We start from the raw sequence: 14,023 nt of genomic DNA on the forward strand, positions 1-14,023 counted from the left end.
GGCCAAATACTAGTTCTGCTCAACTCACCGCCTCCTGCACCCGTATGTGGTCACCAAACCAGATGCCCAAGTTGTCAGAACATCTGCATTATTAATACGATGGCAATACAGAGAACACTCAGTGAAGCTGCCTAAAGCACTGAGGAAAGGGATCATCTTATTCTTTGTGAGTGCGATGATTACTTACTCGCACAAAGAAGTTACTGAATGTCAGCTGATTCACAGTAACTACGGGCACACTCAGACCAGATGAAATGTTTTGAAGTTGTTTAGCCTCAAATGGAATAAAAATACTTAATTTGCATAATACAAGGAAATTGATGAAAAGTTAATATAAGTATACTCCAAATAACAATAGTAATTTATTTTGACAAATTAATTCTACAACTCATAGTGTTAACTCTACATGGAAACATGCTAAGTATACTCACCAAGGCAATAGCTGGGAATAAGTGTTGGAAGCCAGGCTACATTAGAGAAAGCGGAGGTATGAAGAGAGTTAATTCGAGCCAATTCAGATACTCCTCCAGTGTACGATAAAGGTCCTATAGGGTCTACACGCCACAGAATCAGCTCACTATAGATTGCATTTGGGTCATGGAATGTACGGGTTGCTGCATTTTTAAGCTGCTGCCTGGAAGAACCTTTCACATGTTTAACTGGATCCATTTTTCTGTTTATCCTATCAGAGTCCCAGGAACTGTCTGATTCAGGAGTTAATAGAGCATTATGATGAGAAGATGTTAGCAGTAATGGTAAAACAGAATGGCAAGCTAGATCATTGAGATGAAAACGGTGACCGCAGTACCTAAATTTATGTGATACGGTTAGCACAGAAGTGAAAGCTGATTTATCAACAAAAGTAACTGCCCACTGATTTAGAGAGCCATCTATATGTTTGGAAACCATCATTACTTTTGGAGAAATTACATTCACATTTGCACTATCCTGGTCAAAGCTTGATCCTTTATTTGCTAGAGTCTTATCTGGAAAGTCCACTGTCTTCTGATAGACAGCATTACTATCATCTTTCACAAAGACGGGGCAAGCATACATCATAATATTTTTGCTAAGGGAGCTAGCATCTCCTGATGGAAATGCGACAGGAATCCTAGAAGAAAATGAAACCTAAAAGAAAAAATAAAAATAAGACAATTAGAATTTAACACCGCAGCTTAAGTCTAAATAAATATTAGCTGTTTCACAGGAAGTACTTAAGCTCATACAGATGTCCAGGTATAAAAGAAAGGACACAATGATTGTTGATTAAGATCATAAATAATAAAACATTTTCAAATATACAATACCTGAACTTGCCGAAAGATGCCCGGAGTGTATTCATCTAAGTATTTCACATGCCACACCAAAAAGGTACCATCAATGGGATGGATAGTAAAAAGCATATCTGGATTTCTGTTCCATTCAGTTACGAGCAACTCAATTTTCTGATCTAACAAAACTGTCGGAAGAGGCATGCATGGGCCTGTTAGTAGAGATGTTTTGGGGCTTCCCTCTCTTTCTCCATCGTCATGTTCTGAAGATCCTGTACCAGTCCCTGTCTCTGATTCTCTATCTATAGACAAGTCTGTAACAGAAAAGAAATGTGCCATTTAATGCCTTAAAAATATTTCCCCATTAGTTTCTATTCAAAACAACATAATATTTCTTATCTGCTAAGAGTAGCGTCTGATAAGAACATTCATGTGCATCGTGCGTAGAAACACCTTTCTTTGTCTGCTGAAAAATGTGAGGGTCTGGCCCTTGACTATTGCTTCTGACTATGTAATACAAATAATAATAAATATAACCATACAAATTCAGATACTTAACAGTAATGCCCTGCCTAAGATTATTCTGGTCAAGTATATAAACCCACATATTTTATACGAATGCTGGTTTCAAACTAATGTGGGTGGTTGTTTGTATTTAGAAGGTAATAATGAAATCCCATTGATCACAGTGATCATATTGAGAAAGTAGAATGTATTGCATGTTCAGTAAGAATTATCATACACTTAACTACTGCATTGGTAATCTATATTTTAAGAACCTAAGCATTATAAAGAACAAAAAATATCATCAATTTACTGTCACTAATGGGTCTTCCTGGTTTCTGTAAACAGATTTAGATTTTTACACATGCTTACTGACCAAGTGACCCTCCTACAGCAATGTAAGATATTTCTGGTAGGACACTTTTTCACCATTAATTTCAAAATAGTCTCTCTGTTGCTTTGTGAACAGCTACAATTGGCATCATCACATGGTCTAAAGCTTAAGATGTAAATCTTACCAGTACTGGAAACACTGAAGTTGCATTAAAATGGAGCCATGTCCAACCCTACTTCAGGCTTGCCATAAACTGGTTTGTCATTACTGACAATCAGATAGTAAGGTAAATAGAGAGCAGGTCTTAATCATGATTTCATAGCTCAGTGGAATATATTCAAAATGGAAATGAAAGACCAAAGCTACCTTTCTTTTTCACTCTGTATATCACTATTGCATTCCAACAGAGTACATCACTGCATTTTTCATGCCTACAATTACAGCAGTCAAAATTTCAACTGTAAATGTCTATTTCAGGTTAGTGATGTTAGCACTTTCATTCTTGTGGTAAATAAATGCATTAATTATTGCATTAATGCACTTCAAAATAATTCTTGTGCTACATATCTCAACATTACTAACCATGATCTAATTTCATATGTAAACCTTTCTCTTTTTCTTCCATTTCTTCTTCCTCTTCAGCCTCAACATCAAAATCTTGTTCTACTTGTTGTTCAGAAATTTTTCTTAGATGCTGCATAAACACTTCAATAGAGGATGTAAAATTAAATTCTTTATTATTCAACCAGTGAACAACGAAGCCTCCATTTCCTTCATCTATATTAAAAGCTGTTCCAGCCAAGACTGATGGAATATCTGTGGATATTTTTAAACAAATAAAAAAAGCTATATATTAAACTGCTCACCTTTAACATATATATATAACACATACACACAGATTTCTTAAGACATTTAGATTATTTTAGGTAGAACCTAAAAATTATAATTTGTGCCTGTAAGATCAGAAAAGGTAGGATACAGATCAAGTTTTTACATGCAATTGAAATTAAAAAGAATTATAAGTTAAAGTCAATAAATTTACATGAAAATTAATACTTATGAGGATGATAAATGATACTCAATAGTTCTAACTGGGCAATTTCATATGTTGCAGTATTGTCATTTCACATACAGATTTAAGGTAATGAACATGATTGCTCTTTAGCCTTTCACTTGTTTAGAATATTCTGCATTATTCTATAAAAAGCAGCTGGTTTCCTGACAAAAAATCTTAATTCATTTTCTATTCTGTAGGACACAAATACTCTATCCATCCTATACCACTGCCTCCCAAAACCCAACAATGTAACACCAAGCAAACATGCAATTTAGGTTTCTTTTGCTTTCTAACATGCAAAGAAAGATGAACTCAATTGGCTTTTAGAAGTTCTGAAGGTATTCAGAATAAATTTAACCTCATTTGTCTTACAAAACTATGAGAATTAACAGGCTTGTGAAATAAGTCTTCCTACAAATTCCCTGTATTCAATTAGGTAAAGCAAACAATGTACATCTCTGTCCCCTCTTCCCCTCCCCTTTTTTTTGTCCATTTTGTGTAAATATATTATTACAGTTTAATAAATAGTTGTAATATTTCACCTGTATTAGGGTTGATGCTTGCTGCTATGTGGAAGTGACCAAGTGCATTTGCGTGATGTGAAATGTGACGCTGAACTTCATGAGTACCCTGTTGATCTGGCAATACATCTGTATGGGTAACAAGAACTGACGACCTCCTTTGTCCTTTTCTCACATTTTTCAACTCATGAATTGTCTGGTATATTTATAAAAAAAAAAAGAAAAACTGTAAGGTAAAAATTCACACTTAGTAAAGCCTAAAGCTTTTTAACTTCTTTCTATGTAAGATGTGAAGATTAATTTGAAAAGGATTACTTAAAATATATTTCAGCAGATATTAATAACACTTATATACATCAGTTCTAGCTAAAGGCAAAGCTCTTCTAACGGTCTTCTGAAAGTTACGTTAATATCTGCTAAAACAACAACACAAAAATACACACTATTTTGTGTAACTTTCATAAACAAGATTATTGCAATCTAAAAGCAACCTTTCCTAAAGTAACCTTTCCAATGTAATTTTATAATGAATTATTTTTGTGAATAGAAAACTGCTGAGAGCACAACTGATTGAACAGCCCAAAGCATATTTGGTTCCACTTTCCCTATTTGTTGACAGTCATGATATATAAGAAGTAAGAATTTCATCAGACTGTAATAGTCTACAAATGAATAGTGGGGTGTTTGGTTTTTTATTTTCTTGGTTTTATATTGATAGGTTTTCTCTTACTGTAAACTCAATAGACTTGATATGACTGCCACTGAAATTTTGCGCCCTATAGTATAGTACCACTTTTTGGAAATGCAGTTATCAAAAATCAGATAACTAAAAATTAAAAGATTTTATTTACTGCTTTCTCTGTTTCTATAATTACAGACTTTCAGAGCCAATCAGAATGAAACTATCACTATTCCATATTAAACATCGTCTCATCACTATTAGGTATAGAAAAAGTAGGTTGAGTTTTAAGAACACAGAGCTTGAGTGCAGAGTTGCAAAGTCTGCTTTCTTCATTGTTTACTAACAAACTTCAAAAACTGGTATGTAATAATTCAGACTATTTTTATCCTTGTAAGAACTAGATAATACACATTCATAGAGTTCTACATCCTTTAAAGCATTTAAATTTTAAAAATCTTGAAATAAAAAAGTGACAAGTATTTACTTGTACCTCAAGTGCCTGCTGTATACTGTCCTTTTGCTTTCCAGATTGAGAGACGGTGCTGCTAATGCTGGAAGTGCTGGTTTCACAGATCTGCTCACCAAGAAGAGTATCTTCTGGTAACAATGTCTCTGACCAAAGCCGACAGATGCCATCAAGACAAGACGTGAGTAACACATTACAGACCAAACCCCTAACAATAGACATATCAAGGTTACTACTCAGTGCAGTTAAATTAGCTATATGGACACAGCGGAAATTAGGGAAGAGTAGTTGTTGTTTCATCCAAATTTCTGCCTCTCCGCTAACTAAAGTTTTTATATCATTAGTGATTTCTGGCATGCTGGTAAACCCATACTGGATTTGGCAAAACCTATACTGATTGTTGGCAAAAGTGCAAGTGAACATGGAATGATTATTATTTGATAAATGCAACAGTTATCATAAAACTGCAGTTATCAAACTGCCTGAACTACCTGACTTGTTGGACTGAATGTGAAGAATGCATAATTTTTACTAAATAACTAAAAGTGAAATTGAACAACTAATTAATAACCAGTATATATAATACAAATTAGCTTACTAAATGCTGATCATTTAAAAAAGTATTTTATTTCCAATGTCATAGCACCAACTGGTGAAGACAGACCTTTATATTCATGCTTCCTGGCATACCTTGAGAAGGCACTAAAGTTTAGACTATATTTTAGAATAAATCTCACCTGTTAACATGACTATCACTATTGTACTAGGTAATACAAAAGCTTATGGGAAGATGTTCATATGTTTTATTTCCTCCAAGTACAAGCAGAGAAATCTAATCATGCTCTTGATGGCCAAACGTCAACCGAAGTGTTAAAAAAATACTTGTTCAAAGCCTTGCCTGGGTTTTTTTAAAAAGAAAACTTTCGAACCTGGGCATGTACTTGCTAATGTTACGCCACGAAAATCCTGTCACTGCTCGAGGATGCGCCAAATAAACAAATGCGAAGTTGACAACCCCTGAGCTTTTTTTCTTTTCTTCGTTCTCTTGAGGCAGAAGAGATGACTTCCAACCAGTCATAGGATACCAAACTTTTAAGAGGCAGTCATTCTAGGTAACGCAATAAAAAACCATGGGGTTAGCTAGCTATAATTAAAGATATCACAAAAATAAAGTCCCAAATAATAATGAAACTGCTGTTCTGGTACTATTTGCACTTTTTCAGACAACCCATTTCTGAGACCACTTATTTAATTGATGGTCCTACTGGAATAAGCTACAGACTGAAGAAATATTCTACTGGCAATATTCCATTTCTATAAGGACTTTTTCTTGCAGTCCAGTTGGCCCCCTACTTTTCTCTTGGTTCACTGTGCATTTTCTGCTTAGCACATATGCATGCTTTAAATGCCATGTCCACTTCCCTGCAAAGATAGAAGCCAGAAACAGGCTGCTACTAACACTACAATATTAAGCTCATTAACAGTCAGTTTCTCCACTGAGACAACTCATGTTGGTTCCCATGCACAGGAAGCCTGACTTTCATGGAAAGCACTGTACCTACCGAGTACAGGCACAGAGTGGAGGAGCAGATGCATATTACAACCTTACCCTCCACCATCGCAGCCTATGCTACCTTCCTGGTTTAAATGGTTGGGCACCACTGACATAATTAATTGAAACAGAAGTGAAATGCTGAAACAGCAATACTATTAATGCTGATAAGTGAGACTGGAGTATGACTATACTGATGTGAGCTAAGGTCCACATTACTAATATGGCTACAGTAATTGTACACAGCTGGATGCCACATCCCTGGATATCAGGACTTGTTGCTGGAATGGTGATACAGAATAAAATAAATATATGAATTACAAACCTCGGAGTGTAGATATGAGATAGTATTTCCTGACAAGTATCAAAAAGTACACTATCTGACTACACACTTTGCAAGGAGGAAGTCTGACAGGCAGCCCTGTTAAGCATTATGATCAGGGCTGTATATCTGTCTCACGAAACAACTAACATGTTCTACAGACAGAATAGAACTGTCCTACAGACAGAAAATTCTGGAACCATCTGCCTCATCTAATTCACCAAATACTTAGCTATATAAAAGTATATTTATGGGAAATACAGAACGAAGCAAATTTTTTATCATTTTCTAACCATAGTGATTCTATACGTAGTAATTATTAAGGAGTTGAAAGTAAGAGTTTAGTTATAAAACAACATAGCTCATGATTCAGTTGTCCTCTTTAGTAAGTGCAGGAAAACAAAGCTTCTCAAAATTCATCTAATTGTTCAACCAACATTAAGTGCAAGCAATAAATGCTTACCTAACCAGACTTGAAAACCAAAGGGAATCACTCAAATGAGAGGGTGGCAAGAAAGAGAATTATTAATTGAAAACTTAGCTTGAATAGCAATTTGACAAAAAATACTGCAACCTGAAATGGAAGTTAAGAACTGATAACTGAACCCAGAATTCACTAAAGAGAAAATCTTTTCTAATTTGTGCACTGAGCTGTACATATTATCAGTTCAAAAGGTATCTTTTTGTTAAACAAATAAAAAACATTGCAATCACTTCTTCAATTATTCTTTTTTTGTCCTTACTTTCCCAGCTGTTGCAAAGTATTCACCATCAGGAGACCATGCCATCAAATGTACTGATACTGCAGTCCTAAAGAATACAAGAGTAAAGTTTTAAGTTGTAAGTAAAGTCTATTTATTCCACAGTATTATTCCATATATATTCAGTTGATTAAATACTACTGTTCATTACTGAAATGAAATGTATTAGTGTTTCATAGTTGTTACTTTAAGCATACTTTAGAAATGGCAGAATCAGAAGAAGTATTTTCTACAATGAAACAGAATAATTAGTATTTTAAAAATTTTACAGAAAAACAGCCCATAAAATACACTGTTTTAAGTATGGCAAGCCTAGGCTACATCCAATGAGATCACAGAAGTTTGTCCCACCTACTCCTCTACTCCCAGTGAAGATAAATCATAGGAAGAAATAAAAGTGAGGATCATCTAGATAATTTGTGATACTATTTGTCTGTGACTACAGCTTAAGGGTCTGCTGCCTGAAAGAGGAAAGTAGCCTATACAGTGCTTTGTGGGCACAAAATCTAAAATGGCTTATAAAAAGTCAAGAGAAAACAGGTTCATAGGCAGCTGCTTCCCAAGTCTGCATGTATGTTTATAGAAATGGCTGATCATGAAGCACTTCTGTAACATGGATCTCAAATAGAACTGGGCAAAAAGTTTTGGGAGCCTCTGGCTAACATTCAAAAAGCAGCTCTCATCTTTATCAGTGTAGCATATCTGCCAGCTACTGCTCCTCTGTTCAGCCTTATCCAATATCTCAATGCTACTTTTGAAGAAAACAGAGATAATTTTGATACACTGCCAGTGCTACCGTCTGGGTAAGCCTTTGACTAGCTCGTCTGGTGATAGGTCATTGCAAAAGTGAGGAATTTTTATTTGGAACAACTTACATAATTTGGGTTTTTATGGCATTTTAAGCTGATTTAAAAGCACATTTTAAAATATGGTTTTGGAAAGAAGATACAGTTTATAAATGAGGTGGCACTGCAATTTGTCTTAAAATAAAAATTATCTCACTCACTTGCACTGCCAGACACATTTCCAGTCATTTAGAACTGGAAGAACTTTATCATCTTTGACCTGATTGTCAGGATCATCATCATCTTCTTCTAGAATGTCACTAGATGGAGGGGCCCACAATTGCAAAAAGTCAGTTGCTGTCAGCAGTCTGTTACCTGAAAGTGAGTAATAGCAAAGCTGTGAAGGCAAGATGATGCATGTATATTGAAAGATTAAGCCTGTCATCATGTTTTGCTGAGAATTATTCAAAACAGGTTGAAACCTCAACTTTATAAAGTCAGTTTTAAATATGATAGGGTATTCAATCATATTATACAGCTATTTTTTATTAAAACATTTTGAATTTATAGTATGTTTTAAGAAAGAACATCAGTGCTTTTTTGTGACTTCAAATGATAAATCATATTAAATAATCAACATTACATCTCAAATACACATCTTATAAAAATCTGTGTCCGTGTACACTGCTGATTTTAATTGTGATAAAATTACGTCTACATGATTATCTATGGTAATTTAAGTCAGTTAACAACTTAACACTGTGATTCCCAAACTAAGATCTTGCATAAGAGATTCAAACACTTGGCACAGCATCTTCAGAGATGTTAAATGTAGCCTCGCATTTTATGCAACCTTGCCTGAGAACAGATAATCTAAAATTTGCGTATTCATGTTCTCACTTTACTACAACAACAGTTTGTGTACAAGGTCTCCTAACTATAAATGTTGAACAAATACTTCATAAACTTCACATTACCTTGAGGATCCCATGCCAGGTTATAAGTCATAGAACTGAGGAAGAATTGCCCAGTTTTAAGCCACTGACACTTTAGTTGCTGTGGTTCAAAAACAGTAAAGGATTAATTCTCACATCAACAGCAAAATACGAAGGTATTGGTATTTTATTCTTTCCCTATGAAACTGATATTAAGCCTGTTGCAAAATCATTCAGGACCCCGTGGCAGATGGCTGAATCTAGCTTTAACAATTTCTTTAATTGTTTTATAAAAATTAAAATGCTCTCTGAATCACACCAGGACCTGTCACAGATATAAATATGTACATCGATTACTTTAGCTAGGTCATATATTTGTAACAGTATACAGGATGTCAGTATAGATGGAACAAAGATTGTGAAACCTGCTTGAGAATCACATAATAGTTAGGGTTGGAAAGGACCTTAAGATCATCTAGTTCCAACCCCTCTGCTATAGGCAGGGACACCTCACACTAGACCATGTCGCCCAAGACTCTGTCCAGCCTGGCTTTGAACACTGCCAGGGATGGAGCATTTACCATACCAAGAACATACTTAATGCTTGAGTGCTCAGCTATGGCTGTGCAGTTAATACAAGCCTGGGTACATGTATACAAGTCTAAGTCATATTTCTGTATCACAAATCTGATGATCTCTTCAAGCTATAGAATCACAAACGTGTCACTGTGTCATTCTAGTATGAGATTCAAGATGTTATTGTGAACTTAGCAGATGTGCAGACCCCAGTCTGATTCATGCAGTGGAAGACTACACATCCAATTTTATTATGGATGGTGGAAAACGTTTATCCATTAGTCCTTCGTGTGCCAATGTAATTTAATAACTGGCAGACAGACTTTTGCCTCTTCTAAGAGCCTAAACCAAATTGCAGTCATGAAACACATACTTACACTATTTCTTTTATGAGAATTTATACCAAGCGGTTCAAAAATGCAAACAGCATTCCCATATGATGCTGCAATCTGGAAAGAAAAAAGTAAAATTGAAGACTCAAACTGTAAGGTTAGGAGATAAGTATAACCACTCCTCAGTATTCCAAAATAGCTAAAGAACTTCCAGTACCTCTTCTATGTGTCATTGTTCAAGAAAAATGAAATTAATCCAAATGTCATTAATTATGTTATACGTCTACTTTCTTAAGGAAGTTGAGAAATACATTCTTCTGAACAAGCCCATCTTTAAGATTTTAACTTTGAGTAGGGAAGACACTTTGTTCAGTGGGATAAACACTGTCAGATCTAATACATTCTTCTAGGGTAACTACTGTTAATGCGTAAGGGAAAGCTGATGCCTTCACTACTTCTGCTTATGTTCTGTCTACTTCACAGCTAACTAATAAATGAATTATTAGTGACTGGATCTCTGTGTTCCCAGATTCCATTCTGTATCACTGAACAATAATTATGAGAAATGGGAAGAAATGTAATTCTATTTTGAATACTTAAGTATGTTTTGAGGAAGACAAATGGTAAATGGAAAAACTGAAGTACTTGCACCACTGAACCCCTCAATTTCTTTTACCCACTTATTTCACAGAAACCTCCCTACACAAAATGGTCTTTATTAGGAATCTATCTGGTCAGGTTGCTAATACTCATGTGTTTATCAGTACTTCTGACTATCTTTAAAAATCCTTGTCCTTCCTTAAAAGATTCTTAAAAGACTGTCTCAGTTCTTCCCACTCAGGATCTGGTTTCCCCAATACAGAAATGATGTAAAAGTTTCAAAATATTTATTATGAAATCTTATTTCCTCTTCAGGGCAGGGGAAGGAGGCTGCAACAACACACTCCTACAGAAAACAACAGTCCTTGAGTTCAGAGTCCTGAATGCAGAACCATCCAGGGGGTCATGATGATCTTGCAGAGGCCACCTGTGCAGCTGGAATCTCTCTTCCAGTCCTAGTGGGACTGCCTGGCTGCTGTGGAGGTGCCTTGCCGGCTAAACCTGCCCAAACCCTAACTAGGGCTTTCTCAATACTGCAACTAACTTTTAACTAGCTAATATTAGTAGGCAGTGACAACTGACAAACAAAATTTGCTCAGTGCATTACCATAACTTATAAGTTTTTCCCAGTAACATGAACTGTTTCTTTAGCATTGTTTAGGGATTAAAAATAAAACCACATAGCCAGGTAAGGGCCCTCGCAGTTGTGACTGCTCATACTGTAGCACTTCTAAACACATTGAACATGCTTAAGCTTTTCTGAAAAATAAAGTATTTTTAATTCATTGCTTTGCAGGACACAAACACCCACTTACACATATGTGTGTATATATATGTATACATGAATATTTATCTGTATGTTCTCTAGCTAGATGAAAGTATACAATAGTGGAAACAATAACAAACATTTCAGTACCATTCCAGTTCTGATACTATACTATAACTAATACACATTTTCACATTTTGTTAGACCTGTTATTGCAGGTCCTGGAAAGGAATAAAACCCATTGTTACAAAATGTCTACCCTCTCCCCCCCCCCCAAAAAAAACCAACAAACCAAACAACTATTAAATTGAAACAATTCTCTGAGTAACACAAACCTCAAAGTGTTACTCAAAGTTACAGATCAGTAAAATAAGATCTTTGCCATTAAATTAACTCATTAGCAACATTAATGTATTATATTGCTGTTTATTTCATTTAGAGTATTCTGTTAAAAAAACCAAAACTATAGAAATTTATTAAAATCCTTACCCTGCCTTGTTGCTGGGAGCACTCCACACAACTGACCTGGATATTTCCATGTTTAGCACCAGGAATAATTTGCACACATTCAAAGTCATCTGCCAGAATAACAATGTCACAGCCAGAGCCATATGCCTGAAATATTTGAAAAAGAAATACAATTAAAAAATTAATTTGAAAAACTGAATGTGTATTAGACAAGTTTGAGAGCTCTGTGAAAATCTCCATTGAAACAAGATGTTATTATGTAGCAGGTTTATCCTAACCAATTCAGTAGCACTGGGAGAATAAGCAACAAGTAGCAAAGGAGGCCTTAAATCTTCCAGGGCTTAAATCACAGCAAACAAAACCAGTACAAAACCCAAACAAAGCAAGCCTCAAACTTACTCTAGAACTCAAGCTCTGTTTATACTTTCATATATTCATTTGTTTTGAGAACTTTCATTTTTTTTTTTTTCAGGTTTTAGATGTTTGGGTTTTTTAATCTCCTCCTTGTTGTCTCTTACAGCAAGGCAGCCAAGAGTCTGCTGTTTGGGTGGACTAACTGAATTTGCATATAAATTTCTTAAATATGTGTGCCTCCACTTTATTTTTTTTTTAAGAATAAGTTATAGAACAATGACAGCTTGCAGCTATTGAGAGAATAAATTACATATATCTGCCTGCCAACCTTCACCTGTCCTAGTGTGTCAGAGTATTCTAAAAAGCTAATCACTCCAGATGATCTGTTCTACTGACTCCCACATTCAGGCAGAGAAATCCTCTCTAGCATCTGTCTACCAATAAGCCTTTCTAAAGTAAACATTTATAGCTACAATTCTCTTTCCTTAAAGTAAGTTTTCCGCCAATTCCAATACAGTAGGCAGAAATTTTACAAGAGGTGAATTAAGCAGACGGTACAAGTCCTCGACAGTCAATTTCAGATCGTACAAAATTACTTTGGCATTTTAACTTGTCCCCTGCTTCTTTCACAGGCGAATTTCCAAATTCCTGAGTCCTAGCCCTCTCCTTTAAGATCAATCAGTTTAAAGGCTACCTGTATTATTTTTTAGAAGTGTATGAGACGTATTTCTGTAGATTTACAGGATCAATGCTCATTGATGTGTACATGAAGAGAATAGTGCAAGATGAAACTAGAATGCACAATTTAGGTCTCATGACCGTCTACATCTACTTCTAATCCTCCTGGGAAGGAGCAACAAGTGAGAAAGTCTGAAGAAAAAGGTTTAATTTAGTTAAAGTACAGTCACTGCTAAAACCAATAAAGGAACAGCAATAAAGGCAATGAAGCAGAAACTCAGGCCTCAGAAATTAACACACTATACAATTGCACAAAAAAATGAAAACTGTTCAAAACATAGATTGTCTGAAAGATTTCCAAGGTCATCTCATAAAAACAAAGTGAAACAGTGTTGTCTGAGTCCTCAAGCTCACAGCCGTTGTTCTGGGAAGGTCTGAGGAACTGATACTAGAGTTAGTCGCAGTGTAAGCAGAAGAGGGAAAAAAACCAACTGCTGTTAGAGGGAGATTATCTATGTAACAGAATATCCCAGCTCTCTGATGATTGGGCTATGCAATTATTAGATACAATTGGAAGGGAATCAGTTGTTATTAGAATGGAATAGGATTATTTCCAGAAAGTAAGAGAAAGAAAAATGGGATTGTGGCGTTGAACAGAAAGTCTCCTTGTTTTCTTGTTTTCCTATCTTTTTAATATTGAAATTTGTTGCAAAACAAACTCCATCAGTGGCATGGAGTGCTGGACAGGCCAGCAAATGTACACAAGTACAGAGGAAAATGATGGAGACCAGGATGTGAATGTCCATAGGCAGACAGAAAAACAAAAGCAGGTCTTCTTGTTCCAATAACTTATTCAGAATTTTTATGTTCAAAAGCAATTGATTCTCCCATTTATTTCAAAGGGTGAACAGTTAAAACAGCAAAGGATTGAAAGACCTTTTTTTCAACAGTCTGTCTCATAAGTACTAAAACAAATCTACTAAAAGAGATGATTTAAATTGTTATCTAATACAGTAAAAAAAGGTACAGATCCACTTCAAGCAAGGTCTTAAACCTTTC

At 35.3% G+C, this 14,023-nt stretch overlaps 1 protein-coding gene across 4 annotated transcripts in view; it reads right to left on the minus strand.

The window, feature by feature from the left end:
- The window catches only part of DMXL2 (Dmx like 2), a gene marked incomplete at its 5' end in the record, with an annotated part of 55,992 nt that overhangs the window by 32,310 nt on the left and 9,659 nt on the right, over positions 1 to 14,023 (minus strand). For all 4 annotated transcript variants that reach the window (XM_080626266.1, XM_080626265.1, XM_080626264.1 and 1 more), the window contains 11 exons: positions 432 to 1,128; positions 1,308 to 1,585; positions 2,692 to 2,925; positions 3,709 to 3,883; positions 4,860 to 5,043; positions 5,765 to 5,943; positions 7,453 to 7,519; positions 8,477 to 8,630; positions 9,233 to 9,311; positions 10,144 to 10,215; positions 11,954 to 12,079. In XM_080626266.1, the coding sequence (XP_080482392.1) occupies positions 432 to 1,128; positions 1,308 to 1,585; positions 2,692 to 2,925; positions 3,709 to 3,883; positions 4,860 to 5,043; positions 5,765 to 5,943; positions 7,453 to 7,519; positions 8,477 to 8,630; positions 9,233 to 9,311; positions 10,144 to 10,215; positions 11,954 to 12,079 (2,245 nt within the window). The remainder of the gene's footprint in view (positions 1 to 431; positions 1,129 to 1,307; positions 1,586 to 2,691; positions 2,926 to 3,708; positions 3,884 to 4,859; positions 5,044 to 5,764; positions 5,944 to 7,452; positions 7,520 to 8,476; positions 8,631 to 9,232; positions 9,312 to 10,143; positions 10,216 to 11,953; positions 12,080 to 14,023) is intronic.

Source organism: Psittacula echo (assembly GCF_963264785.1).
Source record: "Psittacula echo genome assembly, chromosome: 10".
In the NCBI taxonomy this organism is placed as follows: domain Eukaryota; kingdom Metazoa; phylum Chordata; class Aves; order Psittaciformes; family Psittacidae; genus Psittacula; species Psittacula echo.